General features: G+C 41.6%; 1 protein-coding gene across 4 annotated transcripts; it reads left to right on the top strand.

Moving 5' to 3' along the window:
- Positions 1–1,523: 1,523 nt before the first annotated feature.
- PCNP (PEST proteolytic signal containing nuclear protein) lies at positions 1,524–16,111 on the top strand. Of its 4 annotated transcripts, none has more exons than XM_077821341.1 (6): positions 1,524–1,700; positions 6,556–6,615; positions 8,962–9,130; positions 11,348–11,422; positions 13,789–13,844; positions 15,079–16,111. In XM_077821341.1, exons 1-6 carry the CDS (start codon positions 1,612–1,614, stop codon positions 15,203–15,205), a joined length of 576 nt encoding a protein of 191 aa, XP_077677467.1. In that variant the 5' UTR covers positions 1,524–1,611; the 3' UTR covers positions 15,206–16,111. The 4 variants fall into 4 exon arrangements, with proteins under 4 accessions (XP_077677467.1, XP_077677485.1, XP_077677457.1 ...); XM_077821331.1 differs by having other exon boundaries at positions 1,528–1,700; positions 8,910–9,130; XM_077821359.1 differs by lacking the exon at positions 6,556–6,615 and having other exon boundaries at positions 1,525–1,700.
- The last annotated feature ends 208 nt before the right edge of the window (positions 16,112–16,319 follow it).

The following is a 16,319-nucleotide window of genomic DNA, read 5'->3' as shown; positions in this document are numbered from 1 at the left end:
TTTAAAAATGAAAACAGGAATAGAATATATACAAGCAGAAATGCTTCACCTGGCCCTAAGACATCATCATCAGGGATCAAATCTGGGACCTCAGGATTGTGGACCTTCTGCCTAAGCTAAAAGATTCAGTTGTCAGCCAGCTCATGAAACTGTATATGTGGGTCAGCCACCAGCAGTGGGGTCTGGACGGAGTGGGGACAGGGAAGCTTGTCCCCAGCGTCACAGATTCATAGAGAGGCAAGGTGGATGAGCATTGGCCTGCTAAACCCACGGTTGTGAGTTCAATCCTTGAGGGGGCCATTTAGGGATCTGGGGCAAAAATTGGGGATTGGCCCTGCTTTGAGCAGGGGGTTGGACTAGATGACCTCCTGAGGCCCCTTCCAACCCTGAGATTCTATGAGGTAATATGAAGATTGTCTCTGTAATATCCTGGGATCAATGTAGCTACAACACCCAACAATAGGCCCACCTTGATTATCATACACATTGTAAGGAGAGTGATCACTTTAGATAAGCTATTACCAGCAGGAGAATGGGGTAGGAGGAGAGAAAACCTTTTGTAGTGATAAACACCCATTTTTTCATGGTCTGTGTATATAAAAACATCTTCTGTATTTTCCACAGTATGCATCCGATGAAGTGAGCTGTAGCTCACAAAAGCTTATGCTCAAATAAATTGGTTAGTCGCTAAGGTGCCACAAGTCCTCCTTTTCTTTTTGCGAATACAGACTAACACGGCTGTTACTCTGAAACCAACAGTAGTTCAGTTCTTCCTGTTTGCAATCCCTTGTAACAGCATGCTCCTGGCCGTGTCATTGGTAGCAGAGACTGAACCTGGGACTTCTGTTTTTAAAGCTGTGAGCTGTTCCTGTCTGTCTGAGCAAAAGGACTCTCCTCTCAGGGCTCCGAGGTTCACCATCAGATGGTGGGCCTGATCTCAAACCCATGGTCTGTCCACTGACGTCACTGGGCTTTGGGTCAGCTCACTCTGGAGCAGTGGCGGCCAGGCCCGGCCTGACCTGTGTCTGTACCAAGTGCAGGCGGATCTGTGGGTCCAGGAACGGACCCACATGCAAATCTGTGGTAGAGATCAGACTCGAATGGAGGGCTGATGGTGCAGCAGCGAGGCTCTCATATGACGTGTATTCGCTCCACATTGTCCTGCCATTATGTGGGGCACCGTGTGTGTCGCTCTCTGTCTGTTCCCCACCTCCCAGCCCACTGGGGCAGAAAAACCTATGTTAAGGGGGACGAGAGATTACCTCCTCTCCTGGCCCTTTAAATCTCCAGGGCTCATCACCAACCATGCCCAAGTGGCACCCTGATTGGTTAGGACGGAGCCATTCCTCCTGACCAATCAGAGAGCGGCTTATTGCTTTCCGCGTTCCTCTGCGGCGGTCACTTACGCAGCGGAAGTCAGCTTGCCCTGCGTCGAGGAGCGTCTGGCCGCATAAGCGGAAGCGCCGCTGCCCTGAGACATGTGACGCGCTGACCGTTTCCGGCTTCGTCACTCCTAGCCACAGGGGGGCGAGTTCTTTCTCTAGGTTCTGCGGCCGCCGCCTCTCCTGTATGGCAGGGAGGGAGCGGGAGAACTAAAGCAGGCTAACGCGCATGCTCAGGAGCCGGGGGGAGGCGGTGGGGGAAAATGGCGGACAGCAAAGCGGGAGAGGAGAAGCCGACGCAGCCGCAGGCAGACGGAGGTGAACACGCAGCGCCGCTCACCCCATATCCCCCCTTCCCCGCGCATGGGGGACCCGAGGGCGGGCAAGGGGAGGGGACCCGGGCGGGGTCCTCTGGGGAGGCGGGGAAGGGCCCAGGCGGGGGGGGGGCCCGGGGCGCGGTCTCCGGCTGCTCAGAGTCCGGCCGCCTGCCCAGCTGCGGAGCCAGGGAGCCGTGTCTGGCTCCGGGTGGCTTCAGTGCGGCCCGCGGGTGGTTGGCCGCTTGGGGTGAGTCACCGGCCCGCCCTGGCTGGATGGCTTCATGCCTAGCGAGGGAAATGCGGGGCCCGGGCTCGGCCGCAGGAGCGTGGGGGTGTCACCTGCGCTGACCGGGACCGACCTGCTCAGGCCTGGAGCTGTACGGCTGGGGAGCAGGGATAAATTGTGCAGCGGGGGTGCTGAGAGCTATTGAACCGCACTGTAAACCCTGTATGTGACAGGAACCATTTCCCACCCGCACCCTTAGTTCCAGCACCTATGCTGGGGAGGGGCACCAGGGAGAGGGGTTGTCTTCCTGTGATGCCTTGAGACCACTAGACCAGCCTGATAGAGAGCTTGATCTCAGTAAATTTGGTACCCACATCTTTGAAGTTATGTCTCATGGCATAGGTTTTGGGGGTTTTTTTTGGCTACTTGAATCAGAGGAAAAATGGCAGTCTAGTCATTAACTCGGTGTGGTCCACTCTTACTGGATTGTACCGAGTAGTTAAACTTGATCTTTAAAGTTAGAGGACTTGATCCTGCAGTGCTTAGTTGGGTAAAGCTCCTGTCATTCAGTGGGGATCTTGCCTGGATGAAGACTGCAGGATTGGGCTTAGTATTGTCCAGGGATGTCAATTTTTTGGTCATATTCCCTGGTTCTTATTTTTTTTTAAGTTAAGGTATCCAGTAGGTTAATTTGCATAAACAAATACATATATTTTGTTACCAAACTGCCCAATGAGTAGCTCTACCAAATATTGAGAGAAATAATGTATATCGTAGCTCCAAAGGATCTACAATACCTCTACCTCTTAAGGTTCAGCTTATTTTATGGTTATATGGTGCCTCTACAGTTCTCAGTAAACTATAATTTTCCTTACACACTACTTCAAACATTATACTCTTTTGGTAGCAGTTTACAAGATCTCTGTGTATATAAAGTGAAAATGAGGTTAATGTTGTTTGAGTCTGCTATTAGAATCTACCAGCATATCATTTATTGTCCATTGTCTTGGAAAACTGAATGTTTTTCCCCCCTCATCTTCCACCTGGCGGTAATGGTATATTTGCCAAGCCAAAGGCTGACCCTTTCCCCCTTTTTGGTTTAAACATAACTCATTGGGACTTCAGATGGGGCCACTCTCTAGCAATTAAATGAAGGCTTTAAACTAATTAAAACAGGCTTGACAAGTGAGAATATCTTCAGATAGGCACATAAGTAGTGTCATTAGTCCTCTATACAGTTACTTATCTGTACAAAAATATTTGGTTTTGTGTAGCTCCTTAAACCTCAGTGCTGTAGGAAACAGTAAATTAGATGCTAGTAATTCAGTGACTGACTCGTTTTGCAGACATGCAGTCTTCAGTGGCCCACACACAACCGTGGACAGTAGAACATTATTTTAATTAAAGTGGAAGGTTGGCCAAGACACTGGAGTTATTCCTTGCTGTTTAGAAACTGATGTGAAATCTTGAATTTTTTCCTGAGTTGCTGAAGGCTTTCCAAAATGAACATAGGTGGGAAGTGCTCTTGTTCTGATGTGACTCTTAATAGTCTACACTGGGGTCCGGAACTCTCAACCTTGCCCAGAGGCAAGAGATCTATTGAATGAGCAATGCAGAAACTTGAGAAGCTATAAAATTAGCATCGTTGCCAGTCCTGTTTATCAGATGCACAACCTACACAGAAAAGAGAGTGAAAACTGCTCACTTATATGTCCTTGTTGACTTGCAAGTGAGTAGTTCTTCCTTAAAGCAACGCTCCTCCATCTAGCTATGACCTAAATACAGAGCACAGGTCTGGGTAGTTATGAAAATAGCAGTGATGCTTATGGGAGGTAGAAAAGAGAGGTGGAATATGATCTGGTTGACATTAGAAAAAAGAATATGAAAGCACAAAAACCCAAATGCACTGTGGGGCTTAGAGAGAGGCTAAAAAATTCCACTTGAGAACAGTTGGTAAACCTAATTCAAGAACAGCTTTGCAACGAGAAGACTAGTATCTAGATTTCTTATTACCTACAGAAACAGAGTACTTAAGGGAAATTTTCACTGGGCTGCTTTAAACATTTTGCAGCTCATCAGGCAAGTGAAGTTTCTGTAGGGAAACTTTTGCTGCTAGCACTCCGCTACTGGTCTTAAATGTAGCTGTGTTCACACCACCTCCACAGGCTGTCCTGGAAGCCAATTTTGGGAAAGAGAAGACTCAATTGTTGAAAGTAAAAAGAGGACAAGACTCATCTGCTCCTTGAGTGCAGTAGTTAGAGTTCAGCTTTTAGTTATCAGTATTCCAGGTTTGCCATTAATGTGTTTTAAAGATAATGAATTAGTTGTTCCATAAAAGCAAATGTCTGGTCTGGGTAGAGTCTCTTTTTTTGCCCTTTCTGAATGAGTAAGCTCATCTCCCTTTGTAAAAATCATACTCTAGAAAGGCATAACTGATACACTGATGAAACATGTCCCTACTAAGAGCTTCCCCTGTCTCTGTACTGTACTTCCTTCTTATAGTGTTTGGAGCTCTAGAAAGGTTTAAATCTAGCCTTAAAATACATAATTTGGCTCCCTATGGCTTAATAGGGAAGTGCTTAGAAATTCTTGCAGAAGAAAGACTTAAAAAATGCAATACATTGGGGCTTCTATAGGAAGAACGTTAATTTCTATAAAAATATAATCTTGCTTAGCTCAGAGTGGCGGGGCGTGAGAGGCACAAAGAATGGTGGTGATAGAGGCTAGTGATTTTCAGAAAGAAGGGTGGGAGAGAGAATAGGAGAATGTAGGGGACACACAAGTGGCTTTAAAGTCTTGAAAATCATCATCATACACTTTTCCTATTCAATACTAATGTTATGCATAACGTGTGTAATGTTATAGTGGTTCTAACCTTGGGATCCGTTTATTGTCTAACTTTACTGCATATAGAATTTTAGTGCAGCACTTACATAAAGGGCTTTGTCTTGTTCCTCTGATATTCAGCACATATTGCTGCATCTCTTCGGAAATTGATTACTTTGCATGGTTATGCAAGCTCATCTGATTTCTGCAAGATTTTCAGTAGAATCAAGTCCTACATTCTTAACAAAGATTGGTGCACACAATTTCAGAACAGGAACTAAGCTCTAAACCCATCTCTGCTTGCCCCATTTATCAGTTACCTGAAACTTGTTACATATGGGCACCTGTGAGAGGGTCTCTTGAAATGATTGAGATTCCAGTTCACTTGTAATTTCCTTGCCAACGAACAATCTGTACTGTTCCAGGAATAGATTCAGAGAAGACTTGTCAGTCTTGTCTAAACTTCCAGTTTAAGTAATTAATTTTTGGCTAATCTTGGAATATTAATAAAACTATAATCCAGCTTTGGCCAACTACTTAAATACTGCATTATCAATTCAAATACATAATTGCCAGAAATTCAATTCTTAGCCAGTCTGAGTGCAAGCATGTTATACTTACTGATGCATAACTACATTTTTTTTCTTAGTTGTGTACTTCCCAGCCCTCTTATTGAGGGTGTCCGATCTGCATAATCACTCTTCAGTTATTCCTCAGACTCTTCCATGCATACACACATCACTCTGTTTTGCTCTTGTAGTCAAAATTTACAAGCTGCTTGTTAATAAACACACTGCCTCAGTTTCTGTTCCTTCAGATAAAGCAAGAAAAAATTCTAAAATGAGGAATGAAAGAGAAGAAAATAAAATACCACAAAGTAGAGAATGAGTTGGCCAGACTGCTGACTGGGAAAATGTTTTTTTGTTTTTTTTTTTAAAGCAATAATATAAAATCCTGTTGGCTCATTACACTCATTCCTTCTCTTGGTGATTCCCTAGCCTGCAAGCCAGCAAGGGTTTTCTCTCAGAATAACCCATTTTTTGAATTTACATTTTGAGATTCCCAGGCCTTCCCTTCCTTCCAGTTTGGACCTCTGAGTGTAGTTGCTAAAACTGGCTTCTGAACTTCCACACTTTACTAATTGAACTTAAGCTTAATTAGACAGTGGGGCTGTATAGTAAACTTTGTGACAAGATATTCTTGTTGCTGTGATCATCATTAGAGAAATATATCTTTCAGCATTTTAAGAAAGGGTTATTTATGTTCCATTGGCAAGACAACATATTCCAAGTACAGTGATGTTTCTCTGCCTGAAACATTTTGGATTAAATATGCCCTATCCTAAACTACCATTTCTAAAGTTAGGAATTAAAACTTTGGATGATTACATGAAAGACTAGTCTTGCACTTAGAGCTACTTTAAGGTACACTTAGAAAAATTGCTCTGTAATGTGCATTCAGAAGTGTCAGATGGAATTACTAGCATTAGAACTAGGAACATTGCTGTTCCTAATTAACTTTTTCATGTCTCCTTCTTCCTCTTGATTCTGTCTCACTTGTCTGTAACTTTATTCTTTCCTTACCCCCACTTTTATTTCTCTCTTCCTAAGTCAAGCTGGGTAGCAGCACAGACTTGCATTGCTCATGGATAGTGAAACTAATTACTAATTACCATTGAGCTCCTAGTCAGTTTCACTGTCTATTATGCTCCCAAGGGTAAAATAACTGTTCTAAGTTGGTTGCATCTAGTTATTGTTGTTTTGCTGACTGAAACAGTGAGTTAACAATATATTTTGCTCCCCAGTCAAGAAACATCATGGACAGGCAGTTTGTATGACTTGGAAAGCATGGCAGGAAATTATAGGTACAGTAACTCCTCCCTTAAAATCGTCCCGGTTAACGTTGTTTTGTTGTTACGTTGCTGATTAATTAGAGAACATGCTCGTTTAAAGTTGCGCAATGCTCCCTTATAACGTTATTTGGCAGCTGCCTGCTTTGTCTACTGCTTGCAGAAAGAGCAGCCCATTGCAGCTAGCTGGTGGGGGCTTGGAACCAGGGTGGACCAGCAGCCACCCTATCAATTTCCCGCTCCTCTAAGTTCCCTGTGCCGCAGCCGCCCAGCAGGCTATCAATTGCCAGGCAGTTCAGCTGTCCCTCCCCCCACTGCCATATGCTGCTCCTGCCCTCTGCCTTGGAGCTGCTCCAGGGAGCCTCCTGCTTGCTGAGCGGGGGGGGACGGCGGCGCGCTAATGTCAAGGTTTCTCCCTGCTCCTGTCCGGTCCTCTGCCCCACTCTATAGAGATGGGGTAAGCGGGGGGACATGACATGACAGGGCTCAGGACGGAGGGAGCTTGCTGGGAGCAGCTGCGGTCCTAACTTGCTGAGCTACTTTAAAAGTCAATGTAATTAAAAGGGCAATGTGTGCCCGTCTGTCTGTGTCTCTCTCTCTCACACACACACACACGGTGTGTGTCTCTGTCTGCCATGCTGTCTCCCCTCCCTCCATTTGTTCTGCCTTGTAGAGTGTGAGGCTACATTAACAACAATGTGTTAACCCTTGAGGGCTCAGCCGAGTGTTAGTTCATCATTTAGCAGTAAGGCATTCCCTGGGAAATATCCCACCCTCTGACTTGACCACCTCAACCAAGCTTCACAATCATCATTGCTGTGTATAGTATTAAATTGTTTGTTTATAACTTATACTGGGTGTGTGTGTGTGTATTTATTTGTCTGGTGAAAAATATTTCCCTGGAACCGAAACCCCCCCATTTACATTAATTCTTATGGGGAAATTGGATTTACTTAACATTGTTTCTCTTAAAGTCTCATTTTTCAGGAACATAACTACAATGTTAAATGAAGTTACTATAGATTGAGGATGGGGATGGGTAGAGAGGGCACCATGCATCCATACTTAGGAAAAATAGTGGTGCTGTATTGTGGAGGCATCATATTTAAGATTTAAATATGTATTTAAAGACTTCTGTTATGCTAAAACAGAGTATGACTTCCCCTTTCACAGATTTCCCTGTTTCTCTAGCCCCTCTGTTTCTCTGGATTTTGTTTCTTTGCCCTAAGGCTACAATCTTGGTAATCATCCCCAGTTTTGAACTGCTGTTTTTTCCACATGGTTGCTGACAGTTGCTAGTGGGCAGTGCAAAGCAGACCCTTCACTTAAGGTCTGAATTTGCTGCCTGTGTGGTGCTCCCATCCCCTGCTTTCCCTCTTAGCAAGGGACGTAGTTGGGTCCCAAACGTGGTAATATTGTCCTCAGACCACTGATGTGAACTCCCTCCTTTTCTGTCCATTCTCCATCGGTTTTTTCTCTTCTTCCTGCTTTTGTGGCAGCAGAGGAGCAAGCTGTGCCCATGTGTGTACTGTTCCACCAACTCCAGGAGCATAGTGAAACTTCCAAGTACCATTTTTTTCACTTGGTGTGGCTGAGGGAGCTCTGTATATGAGCACAGGTTTGATGGGAGTGTTGTGCTGGATGGGTCATTTTCACAGGAAAAGGGCATTTCCCATGAGTTTGCAAACCCAGGCGTGATACAAGCTTCTCAAAAGCACTTTGCTTCAGTTAGCGATTCTGGTGCTGATTTCCTCCTGAAACAGAATCAGTCAGTTATATTGAATTGAGGGATGTAGACAAGGAGTGATTAGAAATTAAGTTAAGACTACCAGTCTCAACTACTTGTATGGTTTTAATGATCTGCTAAGGGAGCCTATGTATAGACTAACATGGGCATTTTTTATGTAAATAAATCTAATGTGTCTAATCTTAAATTGTGTACACTATGTTTGAAACTGGGACTCCAAATGTGAAATGTTAACTTGTGCAACCTAAACCCCAGAAGACTGTTAAAAAATTAAATGTAACTGTCTAGATAAATTTACAGTCCCATATTAACAGTGATCTGATGCTTCAATGCTTTTTCAGACTTTTGTATATATAAAGACTTTTTTTGTACTATTTTAGTTAAGTGCTTGCAGTTTCTTTCACTGTTTGTCTTTACATGCTGTCTGCTGTATATGCAGCAGTGGTGGAGACTGCTGGCACTGTAAGTACCCTCCCCATAACAATGCTTTATGAGGTTGCTGCTCCCAACAATCTGCTCAGTAAAAATAGCTCATCTTGGTAAGTTGTTTCGACTTCACCAGGACCTGAAGAAGAGGCAGAAAAACCTGTGAAAACTAAGACTGTTTCTTCCAGTAATGGAGGGGAAAGTTCGAGTCGCAGTGCAGAGAAACGGGTAGCTGATGAAGAAGCTGAAGATTTCACCACAAAGCCTGCTCCTGCCAAAATGTCCAAGTTTGGATTTGCCATAGGCAGTCAGACAACAAAGAAGGCACCTGTGATATCCATCAAACTTGGAGCAAATGTAAGTTGTTTGAATGTTTGGTTTATTTTTAAAGGAAACCTAACACCGAGAGAGTATTTTCTTCTTGAGGGACTGACTTGGAGAGAAAGTTAATGAAACTTAATGTGGGTAGGTTGATTAAAAATATTGAAGTTGACATGTGGGGAAGTGTTGTGGGGCCTATCCTTTTGTTCTAGTAAGTATTTTAAGGGTATAACACCAGTGAGAATTGTTTAGAGTTGTCCAAGAGAGAGGAAGAGTAATGGGACAAAATTAACTCTAAATTGTCCTTGAATATCTGAAATAATTCTCTAAGATCTAAGCCTGGAATAGCTTCCTGAAGCAGTGCTGGAAGCTTCAATGCTCAGGACACTTATAACTAGATGGAGGGAAAAGCACTATATCTTGCACTGACACCTCTGGGTGGACTAGTAATTCTTTGTCATCTTTAACTTCTAAGATATTATTTTTGCATTGGAAAATGTATCTTTCATTTTTGCTTCTTCTGTCACAAGGCCAATTGGCATTTGCATAAATTAGGCTTCTTGGGCAGCTTGATTTAAAGATACTAGAATGTAATACGTGCTGAGATCAGTATCTGCAGAATGTACAGGAAATGGGCCTTATTGCCATGCTACGTTTCCAAGAATCCTAATCCTCTGTTGTCCAGAACAGATTTGATGATTCCTTCTCCTGATGATTTATGTGGATGTATTAAATTAAATTGAAGAGGTTTCCAGTTTGTTAGCAATCAAATGGATCTTTACTTTTCCCATTGACTAACCTGCTTCATTGTTCACTATTCTGGGACAGGCAAGCATATGCTTGTTTATAAATGTAATTCTTACACAGTTCTCAAATACCACAGTGAAGTGTCCATTGTAAATCTCTAAATAGGTTCAGTTCAATCTCTATTCCTCAAGAACTCTGTAGGTACAATGTCAGCATTTTACAAACCAGCAGCAAAAGATTGCTCAGTAGGATGTTTTTCTAAGGGCATGTTGCTTTCAAATCAGAAAAACAAAAAACATTTTAGAACATACACAATAAGGTAAACACAGTCCTTGAAAAATTGAGAAAGATGCCTTTTGAGCCACTAGCAAGTTCAATTGGCTCTTAGGATTTCTAGCTCAGTGATTCAGCTATGTTTGCATCGAAATTTGGGATCATTATTTTTTCCCTGCCCTCTGGCCTATCCTAGTGGTCTGTGTTAATACCTCTAGGGAAGATAAACTTCTTAGCAGCAATTGTTCCTTACAGGTAGAATAATGAATAGATGTGGCTGCATTGACACACTGAGCCTAATCCTGTTCCTCCCCAATACCCACTACTGTATGTATGACCACAGAGTGTAAATGTATGCAGAATGTCTCCATAATACTACAGAAGTGAGGAAGCATTGTGCACTAGAGCAGGATGATGCTATGTAAATCAAAGTTATTACCAGCAGTTTAAACATTGTCGTCTTATTTTTCTTTGGAGTCATTAATTTTGATTCCTTTTGCATTATACAGAGTACAAAAATGTCTCAGATTTTGATGGCTGGATATGTTTTGAGTAGAGGAAGGTGTCTGTCTGGGAAGTGTAAATTGAGCTTTTTCCAACAAAGACCCCCTGTATGAAACAGTCTGTTACCTTCTGCTTCTGAATTGGAAACATTAGTTAAAAAGCATTTGATTGTTCAATCAAGAAGAATTCTAAGACCTGTTAAAGTACAAAAAGACAAATGCTCAGCCTCTTGCAGTTGACAGACTTAAATACTCCAGTGTGGCTTCAAGAATAAAGAACAGATGGGGATATGGCCCAATCCTGCGTGTGTTATTTTTGAGACATAGTTGTCACAAGCTGCTCAGATTCTGATTTAATTTCCCATGTCATGCACCAGTAGCCACTTGCCACTGTAATATGCATGTTTGCAAAAAAACTAATACTTGCTTATAGGGAATTGAAATCTGGGAGGATCGGACTAGTTCATCAGAAAACATCTTGCCCAAATGGACAGATGCTCCCTTGTCCTGTTACTGGAAAACTATTTTCTGTCTACTTCAGAGAACTACCTTGACTTTTAGTTTAGCCAGTTAGAAATTAACTTATGCATGTCTTCACTGAAATTGAAGTAATTTTTTAAAGATGTTTAATGAATTCCATTTTTAAAAAGTCTTTTGAAAGGTTAAATGGATCCTAGTCAAGTAAGCAGACCTGTCTGATTTCATTTGGTGTGTTTTCAATCTATTTCAGAAACCTAAAGAGCCTGCTCCCACCCTTGCTCCAAAAACCCTTTCTGTAGCAGCAGTTTTCAATGAAGATGATGATGTAAGTAAATACCACTTGATGGCTGGCACTCACTACAGAGGGGAACAGTTAGTGCTGGTTAGAGTTAGGCAGTATGAGTAGGTACTCTGTAAGCTTCTCCACAAAAATGTCAGTGCACTATAATTAGGAACTGATCCAGTGTTTCACTTAAACATGTTGTTGGAATTTTTTATTTTATCAGTAATACAGAATACCACCACAAAACCAATTCAACCATAAATTCCTTGATTAAATCTAAAGGTTGAATGGTGCTTATAGGGACACTTCAAATGGGCCTTACACACCTAAGAAATCATCACACCCATATAGTAACATGCTGTTATAAGCACTGGTCAGATACAACAGGACTAAACCTCGGGTGCTTGGCTGGCTCTGACACCGGACAGCAGATATTAGCAATGAAATTGTTAAATAATGTAATTAAAAAGATAAATTATTATCAGAACCTACATGACTTTAACACTGCTCTGTGCTAAAACCAGTTAGCACCATTCCTGATAATTGGGGTCTTTTCTTCAGACTTTTATAAGTTACCTTCCAGGACCAATCTTTCCAATTAATCCACATTCTTTCAAGGCTTTTGCACAACTGCTTAAGCACCCCCACTTTACACAAGCTGCAAAGCATATACATAAAAATATATGAGCAGTTAACTGACAAAGGTCAATATATGCGATAATTAGAAATGTTAATAAAATTTCACTAGAAAAGAGACCAGTAATCTCATTTTCACTTAGGGAACTTGAGCCCAGATCTCCAGATTGCCCTGCTGGAAACTAGTTCAACTTCTCAGTGTTGCTTTCTGTCTATGGGTTTGATGGGGGGCTAGAGTAACTGAAAAGAAATGATGTTCCCCCCAGTGAAGTGCAATAATGTGGTGGTAAACAATTCAGCTAATTGGGAAAGGGCATGGAGAGGTTTGGCCTCAGCAGAGTTGGCAGAAACACAAGACTGCAAGTGTGAGATGCAAAAAGAGTTTCCATTCCTCAGCAGGACCAATGGGTCTCCATAGTGTATTAAGGAAGAGGGGGTAGGGGATACATTTGAACAGGCATATTGGTCACACAAATTAAGACTTTAAAATGGAGTTAATCAGACAGACGGGGCAATGTGGTTGCTTTAGAGCTGACTGTTTGTTCAGGAGGTCCTGACTCCTCAACATTTGTTTTCTGTAACTCACCAAGTGCTGCCAATGTTCCTTGGAGTGAGAGGGAGGAGAGAGGCAAATAGATACTCCCTCTTTTTGTGGTTTTTAATGTAATTGTCTTCCTCCTGTTGTGTACTGAATCTAAATACTGCTGAGACATTCAGGTATGGGCTAGATCTACAGTGTAGTGAATGACACGTAATATTTTATTTAATGTGTTCCATTTTAAGTTTAATAAAAGATGGGTAATTTAGAGTACTTGATGGTACAGTTCTTCACTGATCTATACCATGGCCATGCATTCCTTTGAGACAAATCCTAGTATATCTTGAGTGTTTTCCTTGAGTGACTACCATAGATAAGCCTGACTACCACACTTCTGATTCAGTTGCACCTGCCATGCTTCTCTGTCACAAAACACTGTTTTATACATAAAGCTGGATACAAAAGTTGGCTTGGCTTGTAAAGAGATAAATTAAGCTAAGTAGTTTATTTCTGCACACGTTGCACAAGTGCTTTTCAATTGCCAGTCCATTTCCCATCGGGCCCTCTTCCATGTGTGAAATGCTAAATAACCTGTTTAATACTTCGATTGGTAATAGGATGGTTTAGAAAAACCTTGGATGAATGATATGTGGTAATGGCTGTGATTGCTGCAGACCTTGTGAGCACAAAGGAGAAGGGGGGAAAGAAAGAAGGAAAATTGGGAGAGTGGAGGTAGAAGAGACAACACACAGGAAAGAAGTCCTTAGGGTTGACATCAGTACCATTCCTCTCCCAAGATTTTCCTGATGTTAGTGAGGCATTGCCACTTGTTAGTGTCCTACACTTGCAGAATGTTAAAAGGTCATGAGACGGCTTCTGGGGTGTCATGGTGACACATTATGATATGATGGGTAAGTCTGCCCTAGAAGGCAAATGGTTGAAGGTGATTAACTCATGCTGCCAAAATGGTAGCCGCTGATAAATTGTACTGCATATTTGCTGGCATCTTACTGAATTTGAAAGGTCTTTCTCTATAGTGTGGATCTACTTATCACATGCAAACTTCTTTACCCCTATTTTTGGCTTTATAGACTATAGGCACTGTGTGCTCTAAAACTTATTACTTTCCTGAGAGATTGTTAGTTCCATTTCATGTCTGGCTTCTGAATGTTCAACAGAGAAGAATAAAATGTTTAACTATGCCCTCATATCCATGTTCTTTCTTTTTAACTAGAGTGAACCAGAAGAAATGCCTCCAGAAGCAAAGATGCGCATGAAGAATATTGGAAGGTAGATCAGCTTTAACCTCATTCTTCCAAAGGAGGGGTGGGAGGGAGTTGAATGGGTGGGGAGGATGGACCTTCTACAGTTCAGATTAAGTCCTGCATATGGTCCAGAAATGTATGAAGGGCAAACAGGTTAGCTTTAATGTCACTTTCTACAGAAATGAGATGTTATCAACTGGAATTCCTCTTGTGTGTCAGCTGTGGCTGAATGCAGGCCTGCAGATACGCACCCATTTAAATACCCCCTTAGCTTTGCCAGAGTGGGAAGAGAGGTTCTGCTTCCTCCCACAGGATGCAAATTTGGATGCAGTTTGTGGTTGTTACTGAAAGAAGCAAACTACTTCTGCTCTTGTGTGTCTTTTTTTTTTTTTCTTCTATCGAACTCCAGATTTCCCCAACCCCAGACTATCTGGTTTTACCCTTCACAGTATAAACATTCCTAGACTGGGGTAGTCTGTTCAGAACTTGAATCTCTGCATATGGAAAAAAGGGCTTGGGTTGAATGGGGTTTTTTAAAATGAATTTTTCCCCATAAGAAGTACTTTAGTATGTTATCGTTAAGACACCAGCATAATCTCTCCATATGGGGACTTAACTGTTACTGAAAATATGAGTATATAATGGTTTTTGCATTCTCTGGATGCATCTGTAAACTTAATTTCTGGCTGCTACAACTTTGAGAGAGTGAGGGCCAAGTTAGGCTCTAATATAAACAGAGGTGTCTTCAGTGAAGTTGCACCCAGAGATGATGGCTAAGTTTGGGTCTCAGACTTTAAAAGCAGTTTAACATTTTATTTCTTAAAAAACAAAAAAAATTGTCTGTCGGCTTATTATTGAAAGATGCAAAATTGACAGGCCTGGATCCTGTGTTTTTTTTATCCATAGAGCTAGTATTTCACAGGCAGCAGCAGTGGTACTTGTCCCTCCCCCCCTTGCCCGGGTGTCTCATGCTGATTTTGGAGGGATCAATTCTGGGGACAGGTGACAACACTGCCACTTGTGATGACTTCTTGTGACAGACACCTATCCACTGGAAACCAAACTGAGGGGAACTAAGCTCATTTCACATAAGAAGCCCCTGAAGAGCCATACCAACAGTTGTAACTTTTGGGCACTCCTGACACAAGCTGGATATGAAACAGCAAAGTGAAGCTGAAACATTCCAGTCACACATCCAGTTCTCCCAACTATTTGATTAAACTAATCTCCACATCTAATTGTTGTTTTTCTTTTTGCAGAGATACACCAACCTCAGCAGGACCAAATTCTTTCAACAAAGGAAAGCATGGGTTTTCTGACAACCAGAAGTTATGGGAACGGAACATTAAATCTCATCTTGGCAATGTCCCTGAGGATGATGACTAAATGATACCTGTTGAAATTCGGGTGTGGGGGGGAGGGCAGGGTGTGACATTAAAGGAACAGTTTCCTTTTTTAAGAATGGTCTGAGATTTAGTGTTGGAGCCACTTTTTCTAAGGATTGAGTGGTACAATAATAACTGAGTTTGAAATTAGAGGTAATTTATGTTTTGTATACAGATTTCAAGGCATTTGCTAATTTTGTAGTTCTATGTGATTAGTTTCAAAAGGTTACAAATAAAGAAATTGGAAGTGGTACTTTTTAAATTTTTTTTTTGGGTCACAGCAACTCATACACTAAGGTGGACAAAAAAGGTTACTGTCTCTTTAATCAGGTTAATGTTGAATGCTACTGCACTCTGGCTTCTAGCTCCCTCTTTATATCAGATGAAACATATGGATCCTAAGATCACTGTTATAGAGAGGGAACAGTGCCTTGTGCTGGAAGTGTTATTGGGCTATTAATTTGAACATAAATTTAGACAGAGTAGAAATCTTAACAACCTGAATTTTTTTCCTCCCCCTCTGGTCACTTTTTGTTCTTCACAAACTAAGAATTGTGTTGCTCTGAGTGCTATGGTAGCTTTAGCTCTAATCTTCCTTTGAAACTTTATGTAAAGTGTGTAATAGTCTATCTGTGGTCTAGTTCATCCTAAGGAAGTGGTCTTAGCTGTATATTAGATACAGTCTCTAAAGAATATTCACTACAGCGTGCTCCTTAGTCAGTAGTATAAGTAGTGCTTGTTAGCATTTCCTTGTGAATTAAATGAATAAGCAAATATTAAGGCAGTTATCAATATAGAAGAGCCACCACCAAAAAGATGAAAGTATGTAATTTATTTAAACATCATATTTGGTTTAAACGTCTTCCTTTATTATGCCTAAAAGGAATAAAAGCACACCAAAAATTCAGAGACTTAGTTTTTGTACTTATAAGCAGTAAGATGCGCTTCCTTTTATTTTGACATTTTTAAATACTCGATGCTAAAATATGTTTGTGGCTTCAAAACACATTTGTTACCTGCATTACTAATATTTCTGACTAACAGTTCTTAAAAAAAAAAAAAAAAAAAAATTCACTAGGCTATTAATTTTTTGCACCTAGTTTGAGCAATGACAT

The sequence above is a fragment of the Eretmochelys imbricata genome, chromosome 1, assembly GCF_965152235.1.
Source record: "Eretmochelys imbricata isolate rEreImb1 chromosome 1, rEreImb1.hap1, whole genome shotgun sequence".
Taxonomy (NCBI): Eukaryota; Metazoa; Chordata; order Testudines; family Cheloniidae; genus Eretmochelys; species Eretmochelys imbricata.
This window is presented reverse-complemented; position numbering and strand designations above follow the sequence as displayed.

Excerpts from the sequence above, each read along its gene's own strand:
- PCNP (XM_077821331.1), top strand. The coding sequence starts at position 1,646 with ATGGCGGACAGCAAAGCGGGAGAGGAGAAGCCGACGCAGCCGCAGGCA. Across the intron at positions 1,701-6,555 it reads GCAGCCGCAGGCAGACGGAG|TCAAGAAACATCATGGACAG; the intron begins GTGAACACGCAG and ends TTTGCTCCCCAG. Across the intron at positions 9,131-11,347 it reads CCATCAAACTTGGAGCAAAT|AAACCTAAAGAGCCTGCTCC; the intron begins GTAAGTTGTTTG and ends AATCTATTTCAG.